Source organism: Heptranchias perlo, chromosome 23, assembly GCF_035084215.1.
Source record: "Heptranchias perlo isolate sHepPer1 chromosome 23, sHepPer1.hap1, whole genome shotgun sequence".
NCBI lineage: Eukaryota > Metazoa > Chordata > Chondrichthyes > Hexanchiformes > Hexanchidae > Heptranchias > Heptranchias perlo.
In genome coordinates, this window is record NC_090347.1 from 17,679,992 (window position 1) to 17,699,788 (window position 19,797).

At 38.0% G+C, this 19,797-nt stretch overlaps 1 protein-coding gene across 2 annotated transcripts in view; it reads left to right on the top strand.

Moving 5' to 3' along the window:
- Positions 1–14,674, top strand: part of nploc4 (NPL4 homolog, ubiquitin recognition factor) — a 61,359-nt gene extending 46,685 nt beyond the window's left edge. For both annotated transcript variants that reach the window (XM_068004120.1, XM_068004121.1), the window contains 4 exons: positions 23–118; positions 2,148–2,264; positions 7,812–7,914; positions 9,867–14,674. In XM_068004120.1, the coding sequence (XP_067860221.1) occupies positions 23–118; positions 2,148–2,264; positions 7,812–7,914; positions 9,867–10,024 (474 nt within the window). In that variant the 3' untranslated portion in view covers positions 10,025–14,674. The remainder of the gene's footprint in view (positions 1–22; positions 119–2,147; positions 2,265–7,811; positions 7,915–9,866) is intronic.
- The last annotated feature ends 5,123 nt before the right edge of the window (positions 14,675–19,797 follow it).

Genomic DNA, 19,797 nt, shown 5'->3' on the forward strand with positions numbered 1-19,797 from the left:
CATTCTTTTCTTTTGAACGTAGATTCCCACGACTTTTCCAAAGGATCCTGTTTACACCTTTGCTTCATCTCCGCAACCCTTTTCTGTTGTGAACAGGGATGTCGTAGGAGAGACACAGGTAAAAGTCTCACTGGTGTTATGAACAGTTTAGAACTGTATTGAAATTTGAATCATTGTATGAGATTGAAATGAATGAAACATAAAATACAATGCCAACACATGGGTTTACGTTTTTTGATGAGTAAATTCTTTTAATTTCAATTTTTTTATGAAATTGACTTTTACTACAGGATTGTTTTGTCTAGAGTTGTGTGCTGCTAAGAACAGATAAACTGCCTGAAGTACTTTTGAAGGAACAATTCGTGGCTCTTATACAACAATTTACACATCTGTGTAGCATAATAACCTACCTCCTAAATCTATAGCCCCTGCAAATTATCTGATTCCTGTATTTCACCTATTATGGTGGTGTGGTGCGCTGCAGGGCACAAACTCCACAACTAAAGTTTAGTATAAAATGGCCAAATGCACATAGATGCACCCAATAAGTGGTCTCATATTGGTAAGGATGGTCAACGACTTCAGTATAACAAAAGCTGATGCAAAGCCACAGCAAAAAAAGTTAACGTTTATAGATAATCCAAACTCTGGCTACCAATCACATTTTAATAATTTCACTCAGAGTACAGCTGTGCGTGAGTTTCAGTGTACCTGCATAAAGCTCTGTCTTTCCCAACTTTACAACAATATGAGCAGCCAGTCTTTCTTCTCATTTCCTTCTCTCTCATTCTTTTTATTCCTTCTCTTCCCCCCCCCCCCTGCCCTAGCTGAGTGGTCTATGGGATTTTTAAGTGCTGCAATTATGAACTTTTAAACTCCCTCAAGCTACTACAGCTTGGCTCAGTTGGTATTAACTTGCCTCTGGATTTAACCCCCATACCAAGAATTTCTACAATGCTTATTTTGCTAAAATAGATCTATGCAGTATGGGTGGTGTTTGACGATGTGGTTCACCTGAATAAATGTCACCCATGCAAAATTTCTGTTCCTGTAAGCTTTGTGGCATCCTGTAATGATGTGGATTACAGGATGGGAATGAATTCTCTTTAAAGTTGCTAATTAGGATCAAATGTAAATGTTAAGATTGAGGAATTTATTTGGTTGTAATATCTCCTTTAAAAATTACCATTTGAACAACTGATTTTATTTAAAAAGACTTTGGATCAACAGTTTATAAAAACTATATGGCAGCTATAAATGTTGATACTCCAGGGTGACCTATGATGTCAGTGTCTTACTTTCCCAATCTGAATTGGCCTTTTTGACATTTAAATGGGTCTTCGAGGGAAGTGAAGTAACTCAGATCACCCTAATTGAACAGATTATCTGATTATTATCATATTGCTGTTTTTGGGACCTTGCTGTGTGCATATTGGCTTCCGTGTTTCCTACATTACAATTGTGACTACACTTCAAAAGTAATATATTGGCTGTAAAAAGTGCTTTAGGACATCCTGAGGTCATGAAAGGCATTATATAAATGCAAGTCTGTCTTTCTGCCTTTCTGTCTACTTCTGTCATATAAATTAGAATTTTTGCCAATATTGTTTATTTGACTGGAATGTGGAGACTTTTCTATTTCCCCCCCACTTTTCCATTTTTTTCTCCTCCTGAAGGTGCTGACTCTTGCTGGAGATTGGTTTCATGCATATCGGGTACCTTACCCAAGCAACCATTTGTCATTTGTTTGCCTTAACAGTGAGTGTTGGATTATTTAGCCATGGAGCGCATCACAGCAGAGCCCTTTCTGTCCTCACCACCTGTTCACGCACATTCACTTTCCAGCACAGGCCACTGAATAGCAATAGGGAACAGGAATCCTAGCTGTTTTTCCTCCTCTCCTCAGCCCGTGGCACTGAGTCCAGTTGTAGCATCCTTATTGCCCCCTGGCTCAGAACAGCTGAGTCAGCCAGACAAGAGTATGGACCTCCAACCGTACTGGTCTGTATGACACCAGGGCATGTAGTTACCCACTGCACCATCGGATGATGACTTTTTCCAATTTCAAAAGATAAATGTTTCAATACAAGTTTTATTCTTGTGTTCCTTTTATATTATTGTGCAATATTTTCTTTTGTTTCCTGTAGGATTTCCACACCCTGGCCTCCTACTTATCACAGAACCAATCTGCAGTTTTTCTTGATGTCATCTCAGATTTCCACCTGCTCCTGTTCCTGGTAACCAATGATGTTATGCCACTCAGGGTGAGCTCCACTTCACATTTCTGATCTTTGTTTAAAGTTCCTGTGTTCTATGACATGTGGCCACTCCTAAAGGGAGCTTTATTAATTCTTTCACCCAGGTGTTGGGTTGCATGTAATCTTGTGTTGGAACCAGTCACTTTGTGGCAAGCAGACCTCCTGTCCACTGAACGCAAAGCTCAGTTTTTCATTTACATTCTTGGTTGAAGGCATTTGATAGTTGAGCTGGTAGGTCTAGAAATGGGAATGAGTGCAGAGTAGATAAGATGATATGTGTTTGCTAAAATGATTGTCAATGTAAGGGTGCAGCATTGATATGAAGCTACATGTGCTATAGTTGGTGCATATATTGTGGTCTAGATACCACTATATAATAATTTTTTTTAAAGTTTAATAGCACTTGCAGACTATATAAGCCCACATTCAAACATGGATTTCCAGTTTAGGAGCTGTTCTTTTATTAACAGCCTTAGTTGCTTTATTTGGGAAACAATGGTGTTTTTCAGCTGTGGGACACTTGATTCAAACATTTGTGGCTCGACTGGTCAACCTTCTGATTCTAGGCTTGCTTCCAACTGTAAACTAAAACTTCTGAAATATATTGCATTCATTTTTAATTTCTATGTAGTTCTGTCTATTAATGAAAGAATTTTGTTACGATGTTAGTCATCTCAGAATAATGTGATAATTTTATCAGTGACCAGGATTGAATTGACTCTACAATATAATTCACTTGAAACACAGGCACAAAACCATAACTGATATAAAGTAAACCAAACTCAGGACTGAATCCATCCCATCAGCAGTGTGGACATTTGCTAGTATAACCTTGCAATAGAGTGCGCCATTGTGCAGGTGTTTTTTTGCCATTCTTGGGATGTGGGCATCGCTGCCAAAGCTAGCATTTATTGTCCATCCCTAGTTGTCCTTAAGGTGGTGGAGGGCCTTTTTCTTGAACCACAGTAGAATTCTTTGTAGCGGTTTGATACAACTGAGTGGCTTGCAGTTAAGTCAGTCACATTGGTGTGAGACTGGAGTCCCATATGGGCCAAATCGGCTTAGTGAAGGGTCTCCTTTCCTAAAGGACATTAGTGAACCAGTCGGGTTTTTACAATAATCTGATTTATATTTCTGAAAACTGAATTCAAATTCTTAATCCCGTAGTGGGATTTGAACTCACGTTCTCAGGATTATTAGTCCAGGTCCCTGGATTACCAGTCCAGTACCATAACCACTATGCAGCAGTACCTACTACTTTTTATGTATAGTATTTCTATTCAGTGGAGGATTTGGGGAGGGCTCGTTACCAAATCATTCATGTCAAAGGCATTGATTATAAGTTGAAATGTATTATTTTAAGCTTGTGTTACTTATTGGTGGGGATATATTTAGAATGTTATGACTAATTTTGGCCACCCTAACTTGAAATGGACATTGTTGCATTGGTAGAGTTTAGAGATGAGTGGTAAAGATAATTGTGAGACTTGGAGCTCTAAGTTATGAAGAAAGGCTCACAGAACCAAGGTTGTTTTCTTCAGCCAGAAAAAAAATTAAGTGGACATGATTAGATCTTTAAAATGATTAGATAATACAGGTATCAGAACATTATTTAACTTACTGTGAACAAAAAGCCATGAGCTCAGAATTAACAAACTTCAAGCATCCCACAGAGTAGTGTAGGTTATATAGAATGGACTCCTAGTAAGAAAACAGTTAATATGATCTCAACTAAGTTTTTAAAAAAAAGATAAAGTATATATGCATTCAAAATTCAATTGAAAATTATTGGATCAAGAATAGGCACAGATGATTAACTTTAAAGTACATAATGATTGTTGTGCTGCTGGGACTATGAATGTGTCATATGTAGAACTCAACTGGTCAGAATTGAATATCATGATTTGTCAAGTTGGAGTGGTGTCCTGGAATTTTGATAAATTACCTTTGAAGGTTGAGGAGAAATGTCATAAAGTGTTATTGTCCAGAAGTGTTTAGCTGTGGTAAGTTATTTACCCTGAAGAGATTGAGCAAATTGTGTAGAGCACACGACAGAGCAATTTTGTGTATGCTCTGGAGGAAAAGGACTTGATGGTCAAAACGGCCTTTTTGTTGCATAATCTTGTCTGCCAATTAGATCCCCTGCTCAAAATAATCATTCTGTGATGTAGTTATTGGACAAAGTAGAACTATCCTCCTGTACCAGTTTTAGAAATGAGAAGTGCTCTATTTAATGAAAGAAAAGGAATCATTTGTTTAGAGAAAAAGATTAGGTTGTAATAAGGAAAATAAGAGAAGCAAGAGCAAATAAAAGTTAGAATATAATGTTTGGGGTTGGGAAGGGACAGGACAAATTTCTAAGTGACTGTTCTGACAATCTCCGTATGATTGAAAGAATGCCTGCATTATTTTGCAAAAACACCCATAAAGAGCAGATTCATTGCACTAATGTATTTTTATACAAATAAAGAGGAAAAGAGAATAAATTAAATGCGCAATAATATTGTTAGCTATATGTAGAAAACTGTCCTGTCCTCTGATCTTGCTGTCCATTGTTGCATACATCTTCCTTTAGAAAATATAACTCTGCCTGCTCTACACTGTTAGTGCTAATCATGTTTGTGTATTCTCCAGGAGAAAATTATTCCAGGAATCTTAGTGTAACCTTTAGATTACTTGGCTGCCAATAATAATTTTCATGTGCATTTATTGTACTTCTGTTTTGGAGAGATTTGTGTTCATTAAATACTTAAAATATTTACTGCCATGGAATGAATTGATTTCAACCAAGATATGAAATGATTTTGCAAGAGTGTTGTATGCGTGCATATTTTTGTCTGGGCACCAAACCCAGAGTTGATTCAGAGTCGGAAGCAGTTTGCTGTATTGGCGTATTACCAGTGAATGTCTGTTCAGATCATTTCCAGACTTTACGTTTTAGCTCAGAGCAGCAAGCACTGTTTGTGTGGAGCACTTTGGTTGGCAGTGATCAACTGGAGAACAGGATCAATCAAAATGTTGAACTGCTTAGAATTTGCTGAGCATTGTGTGTCATACACTTGACTGAGGCTCAGTATAGTCATAATTTCAAATAATTAATCATGTTTGTGTTCTATTTAATAATGACTATTACAATTAATGTTAATTATCACCTTTAGCAACAAAAGTATAGATCACATTTTCTAGATCACATTGAAGGGGGCGGTTATATATTAGTAAATGCCAGCATACATTAGATTTTAAGATATGACATCCCATTTGATACTATTTGGAATTGAATTACACCTTTTAAATGTAAATTCTAAATGTTGCCTTATTTTTAGGATTTTACTGAACCTGAATTAACATTGTTTTTGGAAAAATTCCAATAGTTTGGAATATTTCTAACAAACCTGTTTCTTCTTGAGGGCATTCTTTGTTCAAATCTAGTAAAATGGTGCAAGTATTATTCTGGATTACTAAGATAAGGGAAAAGCCATGTTGAATGATTATTGTAAATTCGAGCATATATCTTGTGCCACAGTATAATCTACTTTCCTATTTTTACCTGTCATCTAAACTGTTCAGATGTAGAATATCCCCCTTGAAGGAGAATTTAAAAGTAAGCGCAAGTCTGGGTTTGCACACTAGACTTCACAGTATTTGCATTGTTGGAGATTAAATTATTTTCCTTTATTGAGAAAATACAACGAATGATGGAATATTGTATGGTTAAGTTCATTTTGTAATAATTAGTGTTAAACACTCAATGTATTTCTTCCAGATATTATAACTGAACATAAATACGTTTTTAAAGCGAAAAGGAAAACTCATTCACATTCATTGTGAAAAGACTTCAGTTATATACTGATGTAATCAAGGGTTTTGGTCATAATGTAGCATGGCCTGATACTCTCACCTGTCAGCCCCAAGTGAGTTTCCCGTAAAGAAGCAGATCATCAGAAAGCAATAAATCATGCTTGAGGCAAGGATTTCCCTTAGCTGTCACCTAATGTGGAGTCAGATATGGCTGCTTTAGGACCATTGGGACAAACCCCAATTTTGGGAGCAGGAGGTGGCATCTCTTTTTTTAACCACTTCATTCCACAGCACTCTGTTTTTGGCAAAGCCTAGGGCCAAATTGTCCTGAAGGGTTTAGTCACAGATTATGAAATCCTCACAGCAAGTCTCATATAGCTAGGTATCCTTGGCAAAAACACTACAGGAAGCCAGATGTAAACTTTACCTTAAGGCCATGAATCTGCAGGTACCAAATTTAGTGGAAGAACTTGGAAGTGATGTGAGTAAATATTCACTAGTGACATGTCAAGGTATAATATTTCCTTAGTGCATGTCTGTTTCTGCAAATTAGTTTTCATTTTGAGAAAGCATTGTCTCTTCACCTCTTCTAAAAAAAAATATATATATACAAACATTTTTGCAACTATTCATTCCTAAGAATGAAGGATTAATCTTATGATTTTTCTTCAAAATTCAGCTTAATACTTTATTGTGGTGATCTTGATGAATGTTGTGGTTATTGCTAAATAAAAGTAAAATAAGGGTTTTCCATATCCACATGCCATATTGTCTATTTGATGTATTATCCTGACTCATGTTTTGGCCCATCTAAATCTACATGGAGGGCAAGGTAATGAAATGCATTAGAAAATCAGTAATGGTCATTATAAACTTATACAACTTCAGTTGCTTTAGCATTGAATCTAAACTTCAAAACAAAAATAAAAAAGACCTTTACTTCAAGTTTATATTGCTTTTGACATGCAGGTGACAAAATGATGACTCAGTACTGCAATGTATGTGCTTTATCTTCCCCCTGCACCTGTAAATTGATTATTTTTATCTATTCCCCCACTAACACAATGGCTGTAATTTGAGTTTATTCTAAATTCTTAGCTGTTTCAGTTCAAAGATCACAATTAAACTAATAGAGGTCTTTAAGATTATGACAGGATTTGGTAGGGTAGACATAGAGAACATGTTTCCACTTGAGGGAGTCCAAAACTAGGGGCCATAAATATAAAAGAGTCATTGATAAATCCAGTAAGGAATTCAGGAGCAACTTCTTTACCCAGAGAGTGGTGAGAATGTGGAACTCACTACCACAAGGAATAGTTGAGGCAAATAGCATAGATGCCTTTAAGGGGAAGCTAGATAAGCACATGAGGGAGAAAGGAATAGAAGGATATGCTGATAGGGTTAGATGAAGTAAGTTAGGAGGAGGCTCATGTGGAGCATAAACACCAGCACAGACGCAGTTGGGCCGAATGGCCCGTTTCTGTGCTGTAAATTCAATTTAAATTCTATGTAAATGCTGCAAATCCAAATGACTTGTCATTTTGGAATTAAAAACTACTTTCCCTTGGTTATTTAAAGTTGGCTCTGAAGTAACTGAATTCAGTTGAAGCTGTTATGAACAGGCTAATTAAAGCTCTCATTCATCTCTCGTCCCAACAGCATGCACTAGAGTATGCATCAAATAGCGTCAGGCCTGCAGAATAGCCATTTTACATATCTTCATACATAATCTTCTTTGTTTCATATCTTTGACAGGATAGTATCAACTTGCTGTTGGAAGCAGTGAAAACACGGAATGAGGAACTCGCCCAGACCTGGAAGAGATCAGAGCAGTGGGCTACCATTGAACAGCTCTGCAGTAAGGAGAATAAGGGTGTTGGGTAGTGATAGCAGGTCAAAGCAGCAATTGTAGAAATATATGAATCACTGACCTATTGTGTATTTGTTTCACATAGCAATAAATCTGAAGCTAATAACCAGAGGTCACAGCTAGATATCTACTATTATATCTGCAGCCATCATCTAGAATACTAATTTCCTGCACATTTTCTCAGTTACATAGTGGCCTTTACTGGTATCATTGCCCAATCTTCACATATGATTATATGTGAACAATGCACTTTTTTTTTAAAAAGGACTATCAGTAAGTAGCTCGTGAATGTAACGTGTTGCAACAACTAAATGTTTTGGCAGCTGAATCGTCGTTTTAAAAAATACTCTTTTTTTAAAGGGCTTCTCGTTAGTGAGTTTAGGCTTTGAGTAGATAGGAGCAAGCACGTTCCAGGTTTGATCCTTGGTCTCTGCTTAAAAGCCTGATCTCAGCCAACACATTTGAGTTGGGAAGGGAAAAATCAATCAGTGACCACTGCTGAAAGTGTATGCGTGGGCACCTATTGAGAACCAGATCTGGTTTGGTTAGAAATTCTCTGCTTTCTCTCGCCCTACCCAATGGCGACAGTGTTGAGGCCCAAACAAGAATAATGGCTACTTGGGCAAGATGCCAAAGGGTGCCTGATGCATGTGGAACCTTCGTGACAGGGGGGAGGACTGAAAATTGACAGAAAAGGGAGGGCACGGTAGTATACTGATTATGGTACTAGACTAGCAGCCCAAAAGTTGGAAGTTCAAATCCCACAATGGCAAATTGTGAAATTGAATTCAGTTAATTTGTGGGTTGCTGCCAGTAAAAAAAATTAATGTCCTTTGGGAAAGTGAACCTGCCACCCTACTCAGTTTGGCCTACAGGTGACTCCAGGTCCACATTATGTAGTTGATTCTTAATGCCCACTGAAATGGTATTGGCAAACCACTCAGATGTAAAAACAATTGCTACTAATTTTCAGGCCAACTTGGGATAGGCAATAAATGAAAAAAAGAGAAAGAAAGAACTTGCATTTATATAGCACCTTTCATGACCTCAGGATGTCCCAAAGCGCTTTACAGCCAATGAAGTACTTTTGAAGTGACTGTTGTAATGTAGGAAAGTTGCCAGTGTCACCCACATCCAAAGAACAAGTTTTTTTAAAAACTTTTCTATCTCATTATGTATATGCAACAAAGATGTCAAGTTTTGGTAACTGGGGAAACTTGCTCGTTAAAGGAAATGACCAGTATAAGTTATATTGGTAATTAGCTACATTTCATTTTCCAAGCTATCTTTCACTTTTAGGCCTCACTCCAAATGCTATTCCCTAACTGAGATGGCAGATAGACAACCTATTATCAGACCCTAATGTAGCTCTAAAATAGTTTTTAAGGTGTTACGTGAGAAGAGAATAGGTTGACTTCCTTCCAATACAGAATTGCTTCATCCCCATTTAGTAGCTCCATGGACAGCTCATGACTACATCTTGGGAAGCGAAAATCTATTTGTAATTCTGGCATTGATGGAAGTCTTGCCTGTCTTATGCAGGAGTTTCCTTTGCAAACTTTACCCCATTTTCTGGGTACTGATGTTCTAGAAAAGGTGCCTTTGAACAATACAAACTTCCAACCATGTCAGTTCCACTGAATATGAAACAATAAATCTCCTGTTAGACTCTGAGCTGCTGCTTGACAACAGGAAACTAACAGGAGGTCAGAATGGGAATTGCTTTCATAATGTTAATGCTGGATGGCTGGGTCTTTTTCTCCTGTCCTGATGTTGACCAACTCTGAAGTTTGTATCTCCCTCTCTCGCCCAGTCATATTCATGCTTAACTTCACCTAAATGGATTTGTATGTTGAACGCACCTGCTCACAATCACATATGCGGCATTGCTTTTTTACTTTCTGCGGCCTAGATACTAATCAGTTGCTCTCTCCTTGCAGGTACAGTGGGTGTCCCTCCAAACAGTGCTCCAGAATACGGTGCAGTGGGAGGATCCCAGCAGTCCACTCCCACTGCTATGTGGTCCTGTAGACACTGCACCTTTATGAACCAGCCAGGCACTGACCAATGTGAGATGTGCAACCTTCCCAGAACCTAGCCAGCAACAAAAGAAAGCCTTGATTTCGCCCTGCCATTTGACCCTTTTTCCATTTGGGAAGACAATAATAGCAAAGTGGCTGCTAGGGCACTCTGGATCCAGCAAGGAGACTCTACAAGTGAACTTGTACTCTTGAGATCTGCCTGGACTTTATTAATTGAGATTAAAAGGAAACAATTACTAAATACAACTTTTACTTTAAAGGACTTTTACTTTCTTCCACATTTTAGTTTAATGGTTTTTCTGAAAATGTCACTATTTGTACAAAAAAAATCTTATCGGGGTTATGTGACACACTTGTCTTGTTCATTACTGATGAAATCTGGAGATCAAAATCTCACATCCAGCTCAGGAACAGCTGGTGAAGATTAGCTTTCACTAAAGGCAGTGGAAGGGTTTCAAATGAAGTGAATTTAGCAAGTCTCCTTCTGGACTGCTCAAATCTATGGTGTAAAACTGTAATTGCCCTGAAGAACAGTACTATAAAAAGGTGTTGCTGAGTTTGGCAGGTTTTGCTTTTTGTCGTGTCAGATGTTATCAATGGTGATAAGTCATAGCCGACTGAAGAATCAGCGTTGTGAATATATGTTACTGCAGTAATTTTTGGAAGGGGCAAGGTAGGTTAAATACGGGATAGTTACCTCTGTTAATCCATGATGTTTTCCCCAGCCTTGAAATCAACACCTCCCGTTGGCAGTCTTAAAACTGTCTTGCCATTGAATGTTAACATTTATAACACTGAGGTAGCCACAGTGCTTGGTGCGTACAATGAAATTTAGAGCAATTTGAAATCCAATAATAACAAATATTTTGACGATTCTTTTTTTCCCCCCTTTCCCATCAAAAAATTCAGCGTACCATTATTTTAAGAAATGAACCATTATCTGAAAGTACATGCAGTTAAATGTGTTTCAATGGGTGGAGCATGCAGGGGTGAGTCATTTAAATATGACCAATATTTAACTTGTAATATGCTCTTCAAAACTGAGTTGCATTGCTTTAAAGTATTATGTCCAGTCGCCTGATGATCATCTGTTGCATAACCATTTTTATACTGTGCTGATGAGCTAGACTGAGGGACTGTTGGGCTACAACTTCAAACACAAAAAATTTTTTAAATATTGTTTGTTATAACTAGAATACAGATGTGCAAATGATGGTACAAATGTATCATTACAGACTTCAAAACAGCCATATGACTTGTATTTTCATACATTTTCAGTTGCCAAGGTCTGCTTTATAAATTTAACTTCAGTGCTGGCATCTTTGTTTTAAGCAGTTTATTAAAAAAAATCAGTTGTTTCTTGGAGACTACAGATTTTTTTAAGCTGTGGTATGTAAAGAGTATTACCTGCATTTTATTTTATTTATTTTTTAAAACTATATTCTTAGCAGGATGACAAAAAAAAAGTGATGCTGCTTTAACAGATGATCTCCCAGCAAGACAAAAGTTCTTTTTAATAAGCTGGCCCAGTAATGTGGTAGTTAAGATGCTTTCTTCACAGCCCTTATGCCATAGAGTCCTGACTGCCTAACACTTCAATCCATTAGCCACATGATCAGTGAATTGCGTGAACTTTCAGCCAACCTTTTAGCAGGTAGACTTAATGTACAACAAATATCTCCAGAGGAATAAAATGGATGCCCTGCAGTGTGTACCTCTCCCTGACAAAGAGTATAGAATGGGATTTGATGTCCCACATCAAAATTAGAGTGGCCTTGTAGCATGTGGTAAGACTCCACCCTTGTGTTAGATTATTGTGTATTTCAGGTTACAGAATATTTTGCCTTACAGTTCTAGAACCATCTCTTGCCACTTTTTGACCAAGGTGCCTATCAATTGAGCATGTTGTGGCATTAGCATTGAAATCTTTGTCGCACCTGTATTCCTTGCTGCTTGCTGAAAAAAGGCTAAATGGAAGTCAAATATATTAAAAGCTTTAAGGGTAGAACAACATGGATAGAGGCACGAGTATTAAAACAATTCCCAAAGTTTGTTGTATTTGGGTGGTCTGATGGCCTCGGTGCTCAAGCAGTAGGCTCTTGTCTAGGAGATTATAGTTTGAATTCCAATATCATCACCTATCCAAATCAGCGAAAGCCTTTTGGGGGAAGAAGGGAAGCTGATGGTTTAAAAAAAAAAATCACATTTTCCACCATGCTAGGAAAAATGCAGAGGTGGAATAATGAAAATTTCTTAGTACTGATTTCTGCCAAAATATGTCTAGCGTTTACTTAGAAACAACTAATTGTAAGAAATTGGTACAGCCTCTAGCAGACTAAATAAATGCAAATGTAGTTTAAAACACATTAAAATTATATTTTAAATACATTGGCTACCTCAGGCTCTACTCTAGTGTTGAGTAAAATTCCCTTCTACTACTGCCCCTCCTTTCAAAACCAATTGAGACCAGTAAGAAGCAGTGGTGCAGTATTTTGTGTTTACTTGAAAACAACTTAGTATTGCACTGCAACAAGGGTATGGAAAATTAAAATGTGGAAAAACGTTCAAGAAATAGGATGATTAAGTTCACTTGTGTTTGGTGAGAGTTTCTTGTTTGTGAAACAAAAGGAACAGTTGTTTGAATATGATGCAGTGATATTTGACTATTTAGCAGTTTGCATATCTTGATAATATCAGTAACATCCTCAAACTAGGTACTTTCACTTGCTTGCAGGTATAAAACATTGGATACAACTACAAATGGAAACTGTTTAAAACAAGCAATTTAAAGACTATATAGTTGGCAGCAGATGTTTTTGTTTCTCAGCTGTTTTTGTAAGTTTGCCTTTGTTTGTACACAGGCTTCTGCGGGAAAGAAGTGAGGTTCAGTATTTCACAGCTTCCGGGTAGTGAGAAGCAATGTCCATCATTTACAAGTGTAATAACTCAGCGCTCATTCCTTTATCAAGTGAGTGGAGCTGAAACATTTTAACCCTTAATCTTCATCAGCAAACGAAAAAGGCAAATGATTTTCCAGTGAGAGCAAAAAAGTAGGACTTTAACAGTTAGAGGTTAATGCAACCAGCTTTGGACTTGAGCTAACTAGTATCCATTTCATAATGTTAATGTGTGTTCTTGCCCTTTTAAGGTGGAGACTCTAGCCTTAGTACCCACCTTCTGGAGAAAAGTAGTTTCATTGAAAATGCCATTCAGTCAGTTAAAGCTCATCTCACTAGTATCATAGCCCTCCCTTTATAGCAACCATTTGACCGTAGTTTCATGCATGTCATTTTACTGGCTCTAATTGTGGCATAATTTGATGGGATCCAGTAATAAGTACAATTAGAAACCAAGATTAAATGTCTATTGCACATTCGCACATTAATCTATATAATTACATTCTTTGCAACACACTTCAAATATGTTTGTAGCCCAAAAATGCTTTTCTGTGGCTCAAGTAACGTATTGGCTTAAACACAAATATGTGGGAAAAGTTACCAGTGGTCATGTTGCTCGTCCACCTTATTATACAATCTATTCCTATTCAAAATTTTCTTTTGCTTGAAAAAATGTGAATTATCCAGTTGTACGATTTAAGAAGGTTTGCTTAAACTGCACAGGAGGCTTTTTTTACACAGTTTCAATCCGAATTAGCAGATAATTCAAATTAAGCAACTTTGAATGAAGGGGAATTGACTATATACTCCTACAAGTAACATTCACATAATATGATAAATGCATACAAAATTTAACAATTCTGCAAAACAAATGAAAAACTTAACCAATACAGTTATCCATTTCATCTTGCCACACTGATCTCCACAGGCCTCCCCTTAGAAGTTCTTGCTGTGGCTTTTGTTCCATTTGTAGAGCTCCTATTTATCTCATTTTTACTACTGTTAGTTCCTTGCATGTGGGATTTTCCTCCTCCCATCCCTGCTTTGTGGGCTTCCCTGCTGGTGACCTTTAACTCCTCAGCAGATGTATGCCCTCGCTGCCAGAGACTGTACCATCAATGTTGATATCCCACTATCTCCAGTCCATGAGTAACATTGGAGATTAGCTAGTTTTCTAAAATCAACCTGCGTAACTGTTTAGTTGCTTACACAAATCCCAGTGCTGCTGAGAACTCACATTTTCTAGTCATATGTATGATGTGTTTGACCCAATTTTGCCTTGCAAAAACTCTACCTGGGACACTGGTCTTGTGAATGGATAGTATAGATTTGAATGCCCAGTTAAATATTTTCTAATTTACCCTCATCATTTGCGCATTGAATGATGTTACACTGTCCCATCCTCCCAAGCAAAGGCAGTTGCATGGAGGCAAGAACTTTCAAAGGAGGAAGTCAGTGAGGGAGATTGTCAAGGATCCATAATGGAATTTTGTCATTAACCCACTGAGCATGCTCAAGAGTGCAACAAATTATGAATGCTTCAGGATTGGAGTGAAGTGTCGTATTATGCAGTTTAAAGTTTGGACATGCGCAGTAAAAATTAAAGGGTTGTCTCTTAACTAGCAAGAGTGTTAAGCAACTTGATCTGAGGCAGAAAATCCTGTAAAGATGGACACTGCTATTCTCTAATTAAATGTTGGAACATTGTCTCACTTTGAACCCAAGTGTATTTAACACTGCCACTTGAAGTTGTGGCTTCTGCAGTGGCTGTGTGTAAAATAAAATAATAAAAAAAGGATTCAGTATGAAGTTACCCTGTGTTGGTTTCTGTTAGACTGACAATAGATCAAAGGATGGTCTAGTCATCCAGAACCAGCCATTTATTTCCATTGATGCTGAAATCAGTATAAATAGTACCATAACTCTGCTGTTCTGGTAGTTTTACTGTAATAATCTTTATAGTACAAAAACATAAAATAAATTTAACACTTCTACTTTCCCTGTTTTCCTTGTGCTCCCCATTCTCTCCACTTACCCAGTCTGTCTCTAATTTATAATTAATATATAAATAACAATTACAAACAGTATAGTTAATTTATAAATGTTTTCTTGCCTGTTTTTCTCCATTTCCTTGATTGTGCTACCGTATTTGGAGGTGGGAGCCTACATTGGAAACATTGGCCTCCAACTGGCTGGAAAATAGCCCCAAATGGCAGTTTTTCATTGAGATTGGCAGAATGTAAAGATCAATATGACTTTGCCATTGATATGACCAGTTCTGCTGCAGGACCAGATATCTTGTCCTTGGCAGCAGTAGTTAAATTGCAGTGAAATAAGGTATGGCATACTAAAGGTTAAGGACATACAAGAGGTTGGTGTGTCAGTAATGGGTGTGGGATGAACTTAAAATTCATAAAGTTACAACTTTGTATCCCAGTCTGCACTGATACTGACACTCAACAGTCCTCATTAGCTGAATTGCGCAGTTTTGATCAATCTTGGACAGAATGCTGCAATAGGGTGTTCTTTTTGTGGAGAGGATTAAGGAACTACTTGAGGTTCAACATACCTTATTTTTGTGGTGATCTAATGGATCAAATTTCATCTTGTCAGTAAATATCACCCATTCACCATTGATTTCAAAACCCTCATCATAGTCTATAGATCCCTTGATGGCCGTGACCCACCCTATATCTGCAACTTCTTCCAATCCTCCATCATAGCTCTCTTGTTCAACTTTGGCATTCTCAGTATTTCCCTTCTCTCTCTTTCCCCCCCCCCTCCAGCACTTCACACCACTGTCAGAAGCAGAGCTTTTCATCATCACAGTCCAGCTCTCTCTGGAACTCCTTTCCTAAAGCCTTCTACTCTGCCCCATCTCCCTATTTTCAAAAGCCTCCTCATGATCTGCCTCTTTAACTGCATCTTTGTTTACCTCCCCTAAACTTCTTCCCAAACTCATCCTTAGTGTCCTCTCCCTATTTGTAAAACATCTTCAGATGATTAGCTGTGTTAAAGGGACTGTAAGTGCAAATTGTTAATGATTTGGGTTTGACTCCTGGTCTTGAATGGCTGAAGCTTAAGCTGCTGGATGGAGTACATTGCAATGGCCAGCTTTGGTACAGGAAAGATTTGCCAAAGAAACAAACTGTTTTCCTTCCCTCTCCTCCCCCCCCTTTCTCCCCCACCCCCCAAATAAAAACAAAAAGAAAAATATGCCTTGTGTCTATTTTAAAGAAAACCGTATTGAGATGACATGGGATTAGGATTCTGCATACTGCATAAAAATAGAAAAATTGCTTTTTTGTATAACGTCTTTGATCCTACATTTCTTGAGATTGTAATATAGTGACTGAAGTGGTTTGCGGAAATCAGGCTAATGTGGAATCTACTGGGGGAAAAACGACCTTAAAATAAATATTGAGTATACACAATCATTAACTTTTAAGCACACCTATGTTAATGTGATGAATTTATTTGATTACAGTAAAAAGGCACAAGCTGAGATTCGAGGCTGGAGGAGGTTGCAAATGTAATGTAAAACAATGGCAAGGGAGGCTTAAAAGGATTTAGTACATCGGCGATGGAGTTATGGATGAGTTGGAGTGTGAGTAATAGTAGTCAAGTTTTGAGGTGACAAAGATGTAGATGAGAGTTTCAGTAGTGGTTTGTATGAGGTAAAGATAGAGGAGGCAATATGAAGGGAGAAATAGGCAGTCTTGGTGATGGCTAGGATAATAGGTTTGAAGTTCAGTTCAGGATGCCCAAGAGTATGCAAAATCGGATTCAGCCTGAGATGCAGCCAGGAAGGGGGATTGAATTAGGCACTAAAGTACAAAGATGATAGTGTGAGCTGAACCGGATGGCTTTGGTCTTGCCGCTGTTAAGCTGAAGAAGGTTGTAGCTCATCCAGAACTTGATGTCAGACAGCACAGCAACAATCAGAATCGAGAGTGGTGATGAAGAGGTAAAACTGAGTGCCATCGGCACATCTCTGAATAAAGCCTCATGCTTACTGACAAAGCACCGTATAGATTAATAATAAGGGGCCAAGAATGGAACCTTGGAGCCCGACAGAAGCGACCATGTCACAAGAGCAGAAGCCATTGCCTGAGATGTCCTTTTAATGAGAATCTTCCTTTTTGATACTCATCCGTGACGCACAGTGTGAATGGAACTAACAAAACTGATATGACTACCGTTGAACTACTAATGGTACTGAGACCGATGTCATTTAGTGTAATTTTTTTTGGAAATTATGAACATAAAGGTTTAACTATATAACCCACAAAGGTGTGCAACATGGCATCTAGGTAATGTTCTACTCATCTCGGTTTTTGATATTTGAAGATTTGATCAGTTCTTGGTTTAGCTGGTAGCACTCTCTGAGTCAGTAGGTTGTGAGTTTAAACCCAACTTCAGGACTTGAGCACATAACCTATACTGACTCTTTAATACAGTACTGAGGGAATGCTGCATTGTTAGAAGTGTTGTCCTCCAGCCTGTTCTAGTGTTTAATGTGGACATAAAACACCAATAGGTACTATTTGAAGAGGAGGAGTGAGTTCTCCCAATGTTCTGACCAAAATTCTTCCCTCAACCAACACCAAAAACAAATTAAAGGGTAACTCATCTAATTGATTTTCATGAAATGTTACTCTGTAAAATGGCTGCTCCATTTGCCTAGTAACAGATGTAACTCTTCCTCACATCAAATTAATTAATTACTTTTTGAAGTGCTTTACAATATCCTGAGTGATCTGATGAAGTGGCATGTACATACAGGTTTTTAGTCCTTGAGAAATCATCCTTTCAATTTCATATAATAAGTTACTTTGAAGTGTAGCGGTTGTCACATAGGAATTATGTGCACAGCAAGGTTCCACAAATGGTAGAGACATGAATGACCAGCAAATCTATTTTGATTGATGGAGGGATATTAACCAGAGCATAGGAAGAACTCCTTGCTCTTAGTGCCATGTGATCTTTAAAGTCAACTGAATTGGCCTTGGTTTAAGGTCTCCGCTGAAGGACAGCATCTATGACAATTTAGCCCATCACTCAGTATTGCATTGGAGTGTCAGAGTAAATTATATGCTCAAGTTCTGGGGCGGGGCTTAAACGCAAAACCTCCGACTCAGGAATCCAATGCTATCAACTGAACCAAGTGGAGTACATTACAATCTATGAAGTCCAGGGGTATGGAGATCATGCAACAACCAGATGGGCAGAAGTTCATGACGATTGAGTTCAAGAATCTATTTTTTCACCACATGAACCAGATGCATTACATTACAATAACATGTATAACTGTTATTCATTTATTTTTAAACTTCAATGTGTTTCGTGAAACTTTTCAATGACCAACATCTTGATTTAATTTTGGAGTTACTATAGCATTCTGCAGCTTTACTAACCTCTGCCACCAAGGCCCTAGATGATGTGAAATGTAGTCTGGATTAGCAGATCAACTAAATAATAGTGAAGTCTTCACCCATTTTTTGTTCATTTTATATATAGTAAGGCAGCAGCACTCTTTCATATGGCATTGCCAGTTGTGGAATTTGTAATATTGGAATTCTACAAATAAAACAATTTTAGGAATAGTACCTACTGCTCTGCTGGGACATGGGGGCTGAGCAGATTGCAGCTGCTTGTTCCTGCGGACTGCATCTGACCGAATTTCCAAATCAGCAAAAGTATAGTGACAAGATAGGCTTACTATCACTGGTTAATCTGGAGATGAGTACAATGGGAAAGATGGGCTGAACAAGAGGGTTGATTCCTTATGCATAAAGAATTTAAAATCTTCAGGAAAAAATGAAGAAAAATTACTTAAAAATAGGAACACTTTTATCTATTCAGTTCTTTTATTTATTTAGTTAAAATTGGATGTCCCCTGATAATCCAGTGGCTAAAGGCACTCACTGCTCATTGCAGCACCAAAGCTACAGAAGGTCTCAGGTTCCTGCTCTGTGCCAATTTAGCTGACCTTGGCAGTGGCAGAAGCTGGGGTGTTGCAACTGGCCTTAGCACCTCTTGGCTAGGGAAGGGTGAAAAAAGGGTGAAAAATCAGCTGGGGTTGCAGCTCCTAGTTGCCGTTCAGTGAGCCCTGCTGGAAAGTACCTTGTATAGTTGTTCAGTGAGAACAGGATTCAGTTGAGTTATGATGCCCTGCACGGTAAAATAGCTTACTGAAACTCACTATCTAGACTCGAACATTACAAAGTGGCCACTTGGAAAAGGTACGTGAAGGCAAACGGTGCCCATAGGAGCAAGAGTCAGCAATTCCAGGAGAGGAGTTTAAAGATTGGGATCGATCTTTCTGCTCAGGTCAGGATGTCAAACACTTTTCAAGTTTTGTTACCGAATACCAGCATCAAACACTCGTGGTCATATACAGTGTAAACTATCCTAGGCCCTAACTTCTAAAGAGCAGCAGGCCACATGTGATTTTTTTTTCATTTGTGGAACAAACCAGCTTTATACCATTTCCTAAACTCATTTCACATGGGATTCTTATAGTCAACAGTGAGAAGAAACTTTCATCCCACAAGTCTGGCCAGGCTCCCAGTGTCCTGCTGCTCTTTGTTTCTGATCAGCATGAATTGACCTCATTCCTTTTCCCTATCCCCAGTTCCTGCCAAGTAATTTTATATTTGAAACTGTTTCCCCATGTGCCACATGAGACTTTGTGTGTCAATCTCCTTCCCAGTACCCGTTTTAGGAGAGTAGTTTTTAAACATAATTCCATAATGTATCTGTTTGGATACAACACTTACATTTTACTGGAATCAAAAAAGCTTTTCATCCATTGTGTGCGGGAGAACTATAAGCTAAATCTAAATGAACAATAATAAAACAGAGTTAAAAATTAACAGCATGCCATCCCAGTAGTCCAGTGCATAAGGCACAGTGGCTGCTATATTGAG